The sequence below is a fragment of the Leuresthes tenuis genome, unplaced genomic scaffold (assembly GCF_036924035.1).
Source record: "Leuresthes tenuis unplaced genomic scaffold, fLeuTen1.0.hap1 SCAF_4, whole genome shotgun sequence".
NCBI classification, from domain to species: Eukaryota; Metazoa; Chordata; class Actinopteri; order Atheriniformes; family Atherinopsidae; genus Leuresthes; species Leuresthes tenuis.
The window spans coordinates 26732058-26747070 of record NW_027325358.1 but is presented as its reverse complement, the minus strand read 5'-3'; the positions used below and the strand labels follow the sequence as shown (position 1 = coordinate 26747070).

The 15013-nt window shown below is 39.3% G+C and overlaps 1 protein-coding gene across 1 annotated transcript in view; it reads right to left on the bottom strand.

Moving 5' to 3' along the window:
* The window catches only part of LOC140304728 (alpha-1,6-mannosylglycoprotein 6-beta-N-acetylglucosaminyltransferase B-like), a 119895-nt gene that overhangs the window by 99631 nt on the left and 5251 nt on the right, over window positions 1-15013 (bottom strand). The window contains exon 2 of the mRNA XM_072383482.1: window positions 14186-14298. Coding sequence (XP_072239583.1) covers window positions 14186-14298 — 113 coding nt within the window. The remainder of the gene's footprint in view (window positions 1-14185; window positions 14299-15013) is intronic.

The following is a 15013-nucleotide window of genomic DNA, read 5'->3' as shown; positions in this document are numbered from 1 at the left end:
CTTCTTCTTGAGCCATAATGCAGAAATGTCCAGAAGCAATTGCTTTGTGAACCTCTGAGGGGAAACAAGTGAAGGAATCAACTGTGAAAACAATATGCTGTAGTACTGGGTACAAGTATTGGGATTCAGCTTATTCAAATATCTAACAATACAAATATTAAATCTAAAATATGTCTAAAAATATGAATATGTGCACTTATACCATGTGGGCTGAAGTAAAGCTGCAAGCTTTCAGATTCCAACTCAAACGTGAGGAACCTTGAGAATCTTACTGAGATTCTGGTGATTTTTATAAATATTTCATACTTGAACCTATACCTTTAACTTAAATCTTGGCAGGTTGTGGACATGTTTTCAGGCCATTTTTTAAACTCCAGTTCAGATATTGGGTTAGATTGCTCTGTTAATATGAACTTACAGACTTTGCTTAGCAGGCTACAACTGTTCATAGTCTGTGATGTGAAACCAGACATTTCATTGTGTTTCAGGAAGAAAAAAGAAATTGAGCCAAAAACTTTGCCGTTTTCACTTGAGGGTAAAGCAACAACAGCGTTTTTGTAATATTTAACTTATACTTAATAATATTTATCTTATACTTACATTACAAATAAATAATTATAAAATCTGTGATAGTAAGACGGTTAATGGATGAGGCAATGTCATTTTTCTTTGTTCTTTAGTTTTTTGTGTTGACATGTAGCTGTGAGAATCAGTTCTTTTGCACTGCTGGTAATGCACAAAGTCATCCAAAGGATACAAGCTACAAGCGATTTCAATTTAATCCAGTTTCTACAGTGGCTCACAATAGCCATTAGTTATTGAGGTAAGAATTTCCATAATCTTGCTCCGTAATTGCCAGCTTCTTAGTGCCGGTATTTTTGTACGGAAGAATATTGGCTCTTGTGAGACTCCATGACAGTGACCGCACAACCACACGGGGTGTCAGATGAGCATCTCTGACAGAGAAAAAGGGATGTGCTTTTTAAAGCTGTTCTCATTCAAAGGTGTACAAAAACTGAATGATAGAAGATATCCAAGGCTTGGGAGTATGACACCTGGCGTACAATTATCTCAGAACACTTCTAAACTAATGCCTGCATTAAACTAGGCCATCATACTATAATTCTGTTTTTAAAAGATTAGTATGTGGCTTTGAGTGTGTAAATTCTAGCATGATTTACTGGGTCATAATCAAGAGCGCACGGCATCTTACTAATAAGATGTCCTGGTTTGCTTTTCGTGTCTGATTTCACGAGACATACGGCCCTCTCTGATGCATTATCACATTATGTAAATATGCCACAAATGGAATGCACTGGTTTAAGAGGTAAATTAAAATCAGTCCTTATCTTTTCAATGCACAGTCAAATGAATGGAGCAGAGTCAAGAGAGGAAACCTTGATTGGGAAGAAACTATAAATTCTCTCCTTCAGCCTTCAACATTTATCAAAAAGACTGTCGATAGAACAACACCTCACAGGAACGAAAGACATCAGCAATTGGACGGTGACTTGGACGAGGCTATCGTTAGGGAGCACTTTTGTTAGAATCTTTGTTTGACAGGAGCAATGGCTGACATTACCTGCTGATGGATGTGCAGCACAACGTGTAATATAAGTGATGCCCGTGTCATTGCTGCTGCCATGTCATTTTGCACATTTGTGTGTTGGTAGAAAAGATGCGAGCTGGAGCGATAAGCAAAGGGTAGAAAGAAGTGGATGCAGGGAGCCTGGCTGTAATTATATCTCTATGTGACAGTCTCTCAATGTATTGAGATATACATTTTCATACATTTTCAGCACACTTGCTCCATCTCATCTTAGCTTTTGCCATATATTCCGTCGCTTAAAATGAAAACGTCCCAGCGTTTGCCAGCTCTCCTGAACTAACACCAACCACTCAGCCTTTCTTTTAGCAAAGACACAATTAATCGCTCACTCTGCTGCACACACACACACACACACACACAACTAAATGAGGTTATGTCCACCTGTCTAGTCTATAGCAAGATTCCGTCGAAGATGCTATTCACCTCTATCTATTTCAGTTCCTTTTCTGGAACTGAACTGCTTTTTCCTCATTCTCTGCCATGACCCATGACACTAGATTTATCTAGTAAGCATTTACTTACTAAGGTAGGGATAAGAAGAGATCACAATGCTTTTATAGTGCTTGGTGTTAAACATCAGACAGAATGGAGTAAAGCTCATTTGTTATAAACATTATTTTCACATGAGCAAAATGCTGAATCGCAATCCCATTTGGAAATAGCTCTCATGAGGCCACAAGAGACATTTAATCTTGAGCACCATGCTTGTAAAAGAGAAACATAAATAGATTGAACTTTCTAAATTAAAATAGAAGTGAACAAAGTGTTATGCTGGAACTCAGTCAGGTAGACAGTGTTGGTCAGCAGCAAATCTAAAAAAGAAAATTCCACATTCCAGATAGTTCCCCAAAGCAGAACAGATGTGCTTTAAATGCTAATTTAAATACCAGTTACAGTATGTCACACAATTGAGTAAACAACATGTTTTGGAGATGATAGTTCGATACATGGACATGAACAAACCACATTAACTTTACATAGTGACTTGAAAACTTCACCTCATGTTAATCTTGTCAAAGAAACTCCTTATGAGGCTAGTACACAGACATATGATGAAGCTAAATCAACTGCATCAGCTCGTCGTGCGTCCACACCAACTTCTCGCTCCTACAAACAGCACATGGCCTGAAACTAGACACCACACCAAAAGACAATAAAACGACAGCAAAGTGGAGAGAAAGAGCAGAACGCAGAGACAAAGATGAAAAAGAGCTGCAGTCTGAGTGCACCAAATGATGCAAATAAAACTGTTGTGTTTTGCAGGGAGAAACAAACAAGAAGAACTGTGGAAAGTTAACTCACAATGAGGGAGCAATCTCCCTCATCTTTTGTTTTCTCATCACGTGTCTATCTATAGTGCAGTTCTGCTGCCCTCAGAGGCATTTCACTTGCTCCTAGCAGCCCTTCTTAAAATAGCACCAGTGTCCTCATAGGTGCTGAGCTGCTACATAAGCACCACATCCAACAATGCACTTTAGTTACAGTGCATATATAATGTAGGATTCACTGTGCTGCTAATCTACAATCAGTGTATGAAACATATTCTTTATAAAAGCTTATGCAGACACTTGATTCTGCTCTCTGTCAGTTATTATGTTGCATACAGCTGTTGTGCAGCTTGTATGACAATTTGAGAACAAATGGTCAGTGATTCTCCGTTAGACTTATTCATGTCTGCACAGATTTGTTTTATATACATGCGGTATTTTGCAGATTACACTGTCAAATGTTGTTGAACTCAATGCCATAAAGCCTGTGAAAACCACTGAAATGATGGCCACTACAGCACTCTGATGTGTTGCTAATGTTAATGTCTGTCTGTTAAGTGCAGTCTTTTTTAAAGCACACAGTGAGATAAAGGTCATAGGTCCTGTTTGGCTTGCCACAGTTGCTACAAAAGTGTATGACTGCAATCATTTAAGATAACTGGGATATTTCTGCAAAATCATCATAATCCTCTTCAATCACCTGTATAAAAACAGCTAAAATATGCATGTTAAATGTAAATGTCATGATTAATGTTGACATAACTTTAATGGTGAAATACACTTTGTGTCAAATAAAAGAATTCTCCAGCCTTTTAAAATAACTTCAACCATCATTTTTCAAACAACTATGAAAATGTTCCTTTGGCGTCGGAGGAAAAGTCTAAATGTATTTCACACAGGTCCTGGTGTAGGAGCAGGAAATAACAGCAAAATAACAGCTACAGTACCATTATCGCATCGTATACTTAATAGATTCATCTCTGCGGTAAAGAAATAGAGAGAATGGGAGCAAGAGGACAACAATAGAAAATGAGACAAAGAGTTGGTTCAAGGTAAAAAAAAGTAATCTCAAGTCACACTTAGTGTGGTTTTAAAGCCTTATCAGCCCTCACCAGGAAAGAAACCAGACACATACAGCTGCCCTTTTTGTCATCGCAAACAATACAAGCAGCAGTCTTTCCAAACTGTGAGCCTACAGGGCCTATTGCTTTACACCGTTAGTGTATATCTGCAAAATGGAAGCTTGAGCACACTTGTGGATGACTATCAGGATCTAGGAAAGTAACCACCTTATGGCACAGGAAATGATGTGTTAGCAACCTTCAGACAAAGCTTGATGCAGACCGGGTAATTGCAACAGCAAATTGCTGCAGAGTAACCTTCGATGAGAGAGGACGATTATATAATGTGCTGTGGAGAAACTGCACATTTACTGTGGAGTTGAAGCACTTAAGTTAAAAAAAATCAAATAAAATGTCCCTTTTTCTTTGGGAATTAAATGGGCTTTTTCACTAATGTATATTTGTGTTAAGGTTGGACTGAGGACAACACGACAAACTCAAACTCTGAGGTTTGCAAAGAGGGGTAACAGAGTTGGAAAGTTATAAATACAGATAATGAAGGTGTGTTGACAAGATGCAGCCCAGATTTAAACATACTTTACTTGAGGCTGGGACTTCAGAATATATTTTACATAAATTCTTTTGAAAATTCTGATAACCTCAAAGAGCTTCACACATCAGGATCCTTCTTTTGAGATCCATTTCAATATTCCCGATGGCTAAAACAAAGTACAGCTTTAGTTTAGAGAGACGACTGAAGTAACAGTACACTTGTATGGGCAGGTTCTTTAGTTGCAAGTGTAAAGTCACGTCAGGTATTACCTGATGATGAATACAAACACAACCTGACAGGGTTTCTTTGTTTTTTTGTGACCTTTCGTCCTTTTATTCTTACACTACCCTACTCATGACCTCATAGCTTATCTTAACTTCGACAAATGGAGAGTTCTCCACATTCTTAGAAAATGCGTTGGTAATTAAGAGAAACCATTTCAGCCGTTAAACTTCTGTATGATTCTGTGTACAGTTTCATTCTATACTGGGAACTTGGCTATTCTGGACTTAATTTTTTGGATGGAAATCAAAAAGCAGCTCCACACACAAAACAAATGCACACAAAAAGTCTTCTGTAAAAGATGCCTTTAGTAGTCTCTAAATTGTATTTAATGGATTTGTAAATTTTCACATTTGCAAGCTAGAAACTCACCGGGTCCACAGTTCTGATACACATCCTTACTGTAATATGGATCATTCCTCTGAAAACATTTGGATCAATTTGTTCAGGTTATGCTGACAAAGTAATAAACTGTAGCTGCTGCATACGCCCACATTTACTTATACAATGCACTCAGGCTGGAATCAAACACATGCAGACACATAGAAGGCAACCTGGTGTTCTCTCATTTCTATATGTTACACCAAATAGAACAGTTAATATTAAAGTACCTTGTTCATTTTAATCTAGCATGTGGGATAGCAATAACAAAAGAAGATTCAACAAAATCTTTCAGTTTCAGAAGGCTTCTTTGATCTCTCAAACAATTTCATACTTTTGGCCCATACTGTAGTTGATGGTGTTATTCAGAGAGAAACACACTCTCTCACTCACACACAGACACACACACACACACACACATATCTTTTCAAACTCCACAGGCTATGACTGCACTGATAAAGTGGACTCCCTAAGTGACTCCCCAGCTGCATCCAGCACCAGTGACATGAAGAAGATTGTCACGCCAGATTTGTTCGACATGAAGCAAGAAAGAAAACATAACTGCAGGGAAGGTACCTTAGAGATCAACATCCAGTGTAGAGGGGAGAAGAAAAAACATTAATATGGACCGCAGTAGTGTGGGTGTGGGATGTGCTTCACTGATACAAGCTACTAGATTCAGACGTACTAAGATATACACAGTGAAATGTCTGCTGTCAAATGATAAAGCTGTAGCTGAATTTCCATCTCTGTAAAACTGACTAAATTAAGGTCGGTTAGCTGTAAAAACAAAGTACATCATTACCTTTCAATGCTTGTCAATGCCTTAATAGAATGTTGCATTTTCATTTTTGACATATACAGTCACATGTTAAGAGAATGCAAACCCTTTTTCAACTACCAGGCTTTATAAATCAGGACATAATAAAAGGAACACCTGGTCCTTTTGTCTTCAAGTTAAATGTGGTAAATATGTCTTCTGATGAACAGCAAAACTCAACACATCTTGTCATTGTTTCAGAACAACTGGGCTAAAATGCAACACTATAAACACTGCGAGGAACTAAGAAGGTAAGGAGCAGCCAGGTGCTGCTAATCAAAACCACCTGATTACTTGATTATCAGTCAGTGTTATTACCTCTATAAATGTTTTGGTAGTTTGCTGGTCAGAAGCATTCCTGTGTGTGTTAACACAATACCAAGAAGGAAAGATACTGATACGAATAACGATCTTGATGAAATTGTTGCTCCCCAAACCTCTGGGGACAGTTATAAAGTTATAAAGAGTTTTGTCACTATCACCAATCCTCTGAGGAGTGGATGTCACAGCAAGCTCAACACAATGTCAGGCTGAGCTATGATCAGAGAAATTGCAAAAAACTGAAGAGCCACATCTCAGGCTCTACAGGACTCAGTTAGCACGTTTAAATGTCAAAGTTAATGAGAATACAATGAAAAAAACATGCACTGAATGATTTCTTTTGAAAGGTTTCCAGGAGAAAGTATATATTATAGAAAGTACGCTATGCAAGAGTTTAAAAGTAAGTCATTCAACCTTGGGTGTCCCACGGTCTTTACTACATAAAAGAAGACTTAAAATATTGGTTAGTTCAGTTACTTTTGGCTGTGATTAAAACATGATCACATTGGAGGCAACAGCATGTCTTAATTCCTCCTTTCTGACTCACATGTCATATCAAAGTCAGGAGCCATGTTGCTGTTTGTCCTCTCGGGCGCCAAAAAGCTGCTACCTGTGGTCAAACAAGCTGTAGTAATGTATCAATGCAAAATCTTCCTTCTTTGTCTGCAGTGAAGAGGGGCAGTGCGAGAGACAGAAAGCAGTTAACTTTAGCTCAAAACAGTGATGGATGTGCACGGTGGTGTGGTGGTTAACCCTGTCGCCTCACACCAAAAGGCTTCCTGCGTCAAATCCCTGCGTCTGCGTGGGCTCTTCCCAGGCACTCTAGCCTACTTCCATTGTCCAAAAGCATGCATGGCAGGTTAATTGGTGCTTCTAAATTGTCCCAAGGAGTGAGCGTGAGCGTGCACGGTTGTTTGTCTGTTGTCTCTGTGTGGCCCTGTGAGGGACTGGGCTCCAGCTCCTTATAACCCTGAATCAGATTAAGAGGTATAGATGACGGATGGATGTTTTTGTGCAGTGTTCATTAATTGTAACAGACAATATGTTTCCATCAGAAAAAAATGTCATGTCAATTTTTTTTAGTCCAACAAAATTAGACTTTTGAAATACATGTCAACACTTCAGACTAAAAGCTTACAAAACTGAATTTGTCAAAGTCAGACTAACATCACCAGATAATACCAATGGAAGTCAAATTACTCCTGTATATATATGTTCTGTGGGGCTCAGACTGGCTTTGCATTTTAACAAAAAAAAAAGAGAGAGAAGAAGTGTTGAGCACATAGAAAATGTACTTTGTGTCATAAAGGAATTACAAAATAAATATGTGAACAAGATGCCAAACATACAAGGGTAGCCCACTCAAAAATAGTCTGCTGAAAACACTAATACTCCACACTGAAAAGCTGCAGCTGACCAGCAGAAACAAACTAAAGTCTGTCAGTGTTGCAAGAAACTGTTGAGAATAATAGAATAGAATGTAGAATATCTTTATTGTTCATTCTACAGGTACAACGAAATTAAGGTGACGTAAAGTGAACTCCTTCTCGTGAAAACAGCGTGTGCATGCTTTTAATGACACTTATGAAGCATAATACTTTTAATCAGTGTAAATTCTGGACTGAGGTCCTCTTAGGACGCAAGTAAAAATGTCTCTCATGAATGTGACACATTAGCATGAATCCTTTTTTTGGCTGAGGGCAAAGGAGCGTCACAAAAAAACAGTTTAATCTGAGTCAAGCAGCCATTCGTCTCAGCCCCTGCTTGGATCAAAGTACAGCAGCATTTCCAAACAGAGAGCTCTGCTCTTGATAATTCAATGTCTCCCATTTTGGGTGATTTCTTCTTGCTGATTTATGATATTTGCAAGGAGGTAGCAGTAAAATGTACACCAGAAAACTGTAAAAGTTCAAATTTTCTGTCCCATTTTGCAAGCACCTAAATGGAGAGAATTGCCTGAGTAATAAGCTGCAATAACAGTGTTACCTTAATATATATGATGTGTTTCTAATCATGAGAAAAAACTCAATAAATGCACATTTTAATCTCTCTTTTCCTGTCTCTTTTGACCAATGCAATCTTCATGCTTCTCACAGACACACAAACACATCTCAATTCCGCACCTCCTGCTGCATACTCCACTTTTCCATTTTCGCCATTGAAAAGGCTGCTTCTCCATCTCCGGTTCGCAGCTCTCGATGAGTCACTGAGGAAGGATTTGAGCACTCTGAATCTCCGGTGGAAGCTGATAATCCAAGGAAGCGAGAGGTGGCGATGAAATCCAGCTAATACACAGACAATTGCTATCAGTCCAGCTTCCACTAAGGTCACAGAGCCTCACAGAAATTTGGATGCTATTTTGAGCAAAAAAAACAATGTGAGATGAAATCCTATTTATTTGATTCATACAGAGAAAATGACTACTTGTGTTCATAATAATCTTGCAGTAAACTCAACATGTTTGCTGATTAGCCTCAGAAAACAGATACTGATAAAAGCAACAAAATATGATTGTCTATATATTTAGAAAATCATTGCACCGAAGGAGAGTTGCAAACTCATCTGGATCGCATATTTATTATTCCAAGTCTTTAGCAAAAGAAATGAATAAAACAAAATACAAAAGAAAAATCTCCCCATGAATGACTTTAAATCCTAGACATAGACATATTGCCCTTTTAGAAAGAAGTTCACTTTACCCATGTGAGGGCTTTCTGAGATGAAGTCCTTTGATAAAGAGGTCATGTCAGTGAAAAGCTAAAGGCACTGGATTGAAGACACTGGTCTTAGACATTCCTCTGTCAGGATGTGCTGTCAAGTGCACTAAGAGCATTTGAGACAAGGCAGCATAACCGGACAAAATTAGACATGTTCAGTCGTTTCAGCTGGAGAAGCTCCCACATCATCAGCCTTCTCAGGATGGGGAATACCACTGATGATGGTGATCTGACTTGGCAAAGTCCGATTGCTGCAATCATTAGTACTGCAATTATGCTCACACTTTACACTGTCTGAAAATGATGAGAAAACAAGTGGAAACAGTCGCCAGCTTGACCAGTTAATTAAACATGTATTCTTAGCAACTAGCGTGAAATCTGGCTACTTTTAGGACAAGCACTGCCAGTATTGCACTGCAATAGCAAGGTCTTTATCATACTACAGAAACACCCGTCTCATTGCCTCCACTGTCCTCAGTCAGAGGCAGATGTGCTGTGTTGTCCTGTGACATTTCTCCAGAAACACAACCCCAGCTCCAAAAAAGATGGAACCCTATGTGAAATGCAGATTAAGAGAGAAATTCAACGATTAACAAATCTTCATAAACCAATACTCTATTCATAATAGAGCATAGAAAACATAACAAATGTTGAAAATTTGCCTTTTACTCTTTAATAAGAAAGTATTACCTCATCTTGAATTTGATGGCAGCAAAACATCCAAAAAAAAGTTAGGGAGAGTGACAACAAAAAGCTGTAAAAGGAAGTGGGACTTAAAAGAATGCTGGAGAAATATGTTGCAGATAATTGGATTAATTGGAAATATGTCAGTAACAAGTCCGGGTATAAAAAGAGCACCTCAGAGAAGCAGAGTGTCTCAGAAGTAAAGACGGGTAATCTGCAAAAAGACTTTGAATATTCCACCATCTGCAATACTGGATACTCAGAAAATATCATGAGAATATGATAAAACTGTTCTCTGAATATCATGTGCTGTAGAAGATGATATTCAGATTCAGAGAATCGCAGACATCTCCGTGCTCAAAGGCCATTGCCAAAAATCTATTTTTGATTTGATTCATTTGATTTTCGGGCCCTGAGGCCGCACTGCTCTTAAAACGAGTACGATTCTGTCATGGAAATCACTGCATGGGCTCAGGGACACATCCAGGAATCATTGTATGTGAACACAGTTCATCGTGCCATCCGCAAATGCAGGTTATTGCTCTATCATACAAGGAAGCAGCCGGAGAGGCCATGCTGCTCGCTGTCCAGACCTTTCACCAACTAAAAACATTTGGTGCATCATGAAAATATGAAACAGAGGACACAGAACTGCTGATGGGGCAAAATTCCTCTTCCAAAGGTCCAGCAACTGGTCTCCTCAGTCCCTGAACATTTACATTGTGGTTAAAGGAAGAGAGGATGCCAGGCAGCGGTGAACGTGGCCCTGTCCCAACTTTTTTGTTGCCATCGAATTGAAGATGAGATAATATTTTTCACATAATAATAAAATGTCTCACTTTCAAAATGTGGTTTGTGTTGCTCTGCTGTACATAAAATATTGATTGTTGAGACTTTTTATTGATATTTCACACAGTGTCCTGACCTTGTTGGGGATGGACTTGTATAAAGGGCAATTACAATTTTGGTTCTTGCAATTTGAAATCTTTCGCAAGGCTCTAAATTTCTTGGCAGCTGTGAAATAGTTACAATCATGAAAAGGCCAGATGTTGTAAGTGGCAGGAAAATGACCCTGAATAAAATTATTACATGATAAAGTGTGTTTTGCTGCCAATGTTTCCTGATCTCACATACACGGTCCGCGAGAGATGACATGAACTTGATGTGAAAGTGAGAGTGGGTCTGCATGTGTCTGTCTGTGAGAGTGTGTGTGCAGCACTGCAGGTGGCGAGTGGAAGCTTAATGAAAGGGCCAGTTGTTTTGCCAAGCTGATTTCGCAGGGAGCAGATGGATCAGTCTTTCTGTCTCTCTGGTCTAAATCTTGTCCCACATTTCTGCCATCGCCCCATTTAACAGCCAATTTCCAGCCAGCTCGTCAGAAACACACGTGTGTCAGAAGCACACAAATAAACACAAAAGAAGAAAGCAGCACAACAGCGTGTGCTAGCGAACCACACGCATCCAGAGAGAAAAGAGCTGAAACAGCTGGGCACACGTGAACAACTGAAGCCAGGCAAAGAAGACCACAGGGTTATGAGCAGCCTCCGTGCATTGTCAAGAATTAAGATATTTAACTACAGAAATGACACAAACAAATATGGACAGACACACACACACGCACACACACTGAACTCCTATGAGAAAATGTAGTTGGAGACTATGCAGTTTTTAATGAGCTTGCTCCAGATGTCTTACCAGGCTGCAGCACATGAATGGTTGATTAATCAAGCACATTTTACTAAGAATCACTGACACATATACACGAATCCTAATTCATCACACAAACACAGTAATCTCAATTTATCTCTGACATCATAATCCCAGATGACCTTCCTCCCACACACACAACACCTCTTCCTCCCCCTACTCTATTGCTCTCACACACACTGCTCCTGAGCTGAGATTTGTGTCTGCGTTAGTGTTAAAAACCAGTAGTTTTCACCTCCATTTTCATCCGCTCATCTCTCCGTCTGACAGACTCATACATACCAATTCCTGAATTCACACTCACAACGATGCTCGCTTTGTCTTTACGGTGCTCTCACGCCAACACAAACTGACCTACAGCAAAGCTTCAACGCACAAACGTCAAGGAATGCCCTCAGAACTCTAACTAGTGCGAGAGGAAAATCATTGGCCTCCATACAAATGACCTCTGACTTTCAATTTTCCCACCAGGGCTAATTTTTTCTGCCTCGCCACTGGTATCAACCCACACTCTGGGTCATGCGATATTGCTGGCTGACCAGTGTATGACATTTCACTGGTAAGATGCGGCTTTGCCAAAAAAAAAGCACTTTCCTTGCAGCAGTAGGTGCAGAAACCTTATACTGGGCTCAGTGATATGAGATTTAATGACTTTTAAGGTCAGAAGTAGTGTCTGTGGACCAAAGACCACAGAGCTGCACTAAAGCTAGAAAAGTTCTACCCAGGGAATCACTTTCAATCTGTAAGTATTTGTTGGATATTTCATAAATACTGGTAATTGCAATGTGCGTGTCCATGGACACAGCATTTACTGTGTGGAAGGAAAAAATATGCTAACCTCAACACAAACAAATTGGAGTCAAACCCATTCATTTTAAATAAGATGTCTCTTTGATGTGCATAACACTATTCTGAGATTGGTATTCACAAGAAGAATCTATTGATGTGAACCATGTCCTGCAAAAATGTGATCTCAGATGATCAAAAGCTGATGCACACATCAGGTTAGTGATGCTTACAGCATAATCTTTAGGAGTTGTTTATCAGTTCACGGACATATTTTCTGTAAATGGAAAAAAACATTTTCTGCACATATCTCTGACGTTATTAAGACTCGGTGTATTATGACTGACAACATTTAATTGGCAACCCTTTTATACTCTTTTATCTATATACCTTTTTTATTGGTCCCAGAGACTGATGTCATTGTTTATTTAGCTATATCTCAAATGAATCCCTTTGCTTTATGTGCCACTACAACAAGCTCGTAATAGCTACTGAGCAGTGGCTTCATCTTTAGAAGGGACTTAAGATCCATTTTGATGTTTAGAATGATTTTAGCAGAAATCCACAAATCGCCTGAAAAAAACTCCCTTTGATGTGTTAATGATCTCATCTCTAAGCAAAAGCTAGACTTGATATGAGTGATTCTTTGTTCCAGCCTGAATAGTAAAACTATTAAATCCGCTTCCCTTCTGCAGTTTGGTTATTTCTACTCTCCCTGCTTGCCTGTCCCTATCATCTTACTCTTGATTACTGCCTCCTATGACTTGTCAGCCCCTGCATGTATTTCTTTTTCTGTCTCTTTCTTTTCTCTCTTAGTCTGGCTTTTCACCTTTCCCATCTTGCGGCTGAATACTTCACAAGCTTAGCATATGTTCTGGCAATTGTACACTGTGCGATTTTAACCATCTTATTAGTACACTGAAAGCCATGTCATCTGGCTACGACATCATGTGTTGCCTGCACAATTATTTTACCATCTGAATAGTGGCAGGCTGCGAGTGAAGAGCAGCACAGACTTAGGATTTATAATCTGACAGACTGTAAAATGAATGTACTACTTGAGAGATGTAATTCTTCTGCTATCTTATGTATTTATTCATTTATTTCCTTTGTTTAGCCAGGATAGTCCCATTGAGATACAAGATATCTTCTTCCAGGGAAGGCTGGTCAAGATGCAATACAAGACAAAATATTAACATAAGGTTTCACATAAAAGATTATTTCAACTTTTAATAAAATATGACACAGGCAGTTAATAAACCAGTTTCATAAAACTAACATAGGTGGAAAAAATAACTAAAACAGCAACAGGTTTCTTTTAACACAGTTCTTACAGCACCTTTAAAGATATGTAAAGAGAGGAGTGTTTGTAAGCTGATGATTTTTCATTTCATGCTGCATCTGTCTTGGCACAGCCAGGGTCTGAGCTGAAGGACACGTCCTACAGACAAGGCTTCTTCTGCCACAATGCAGATAGAATAATTTAACTGTCTGAATAATGCAGTTTACATTTACCTCATCCGGCTTCCCTCCACACTCTTCAGTTTAGTTTTGGTTTATGCAACGGTGCCAAAGTCACAATGATTCACACATCACTCCCCGCTGTGTTTACGTTGGTTTGCTCAGAGATCGTGGCAGCTGTCACTGCAGGATGACCATCCAAAACTTCTAACACAGACTGAAATTACTCTCTGGTTATCTTTCATCTCAGGACTGTGTCAAAACAACGTCTTTGAGCCTCTCTCTGGCCTCTCAGTGGATGTGGGCAACCTTGTACCCTAACAGTAAACCACTCACTGACTTAAGAACACAAGGATGTGCTTCCTTTGTTTGCCAGTGCTTATTGAAAATCTAAATGAATGTAGGAGTTGCATATAGACAGCGAAGCACAAGCAGGAAGGTAGAAACGTACAGTTTTGCAATCTGCAGTGACACAACTGCATTTCAACTTAATGAAGGAACTGTTTACACACATACACACAACACAGATCAATACCTTCTGTTCGGATGGTGAAAGGGGAGTCCCCTAATCTCTTGGCTGAGAACTGCCCCCCCAGAGAGGTCATTAGAAAGCACAGGCTGAAGAAGCCTACTCCCACCACGAATATCCTGCAACACAGGAGGAGGAGAGAGTGAACTGATGAAAGAGGAGTAAACATAGTTATGGTGCAGAGCAGGTAAATAGATCTTTTGGGTGAGTCGCAGTAATACATTAAGATGGACAGAAAAAAGGCGATGGACAGAAGTGGAAAGTAAGATATATATGAGGGCAGACAATAGAGCAGATCAACATTAAGTGGCATAAAAAACAAAAGCAGGAATGCAGGCAGATTCACTTGCCAATTATCATGGAAGACTGACAGGAAGGGAAAGAGTGAGGTATGGGAAATACAGCAGCAAAAATAGCAGGATGAGACTAGAGGAGGAGAGGGGAAGAATAAAAGAGTGAGGAAAACACAGGGGGCATTTCCTGAAGACAGAGCATAAACAGAGGAGAGATCACAGGCAGAAAAGTAGAATTCAAAGCCCGAAGAGCACTTGAGACAAACTAGTGTTGTGATGTTATTACCCAGCATACATGGAGGAAAACTCCATGAATGACAGAGAGCAGTTTGCTTCTAAGTGCAGGCAAAATGGCTGTGATTATTAATGCAACACATAGATGCACATATAGATGCGTGTAGACACAGAGATGACGGCAGGCAGTTAAAAACTCAATGCAGATGTATGAATGGAATCTCTGTAAAGACTGATAGCAACCCATACGCAGGTTTCACATCGATAATTCGCATTTAGAATAACCAGGTTTGCTTTAAAGGAGCCT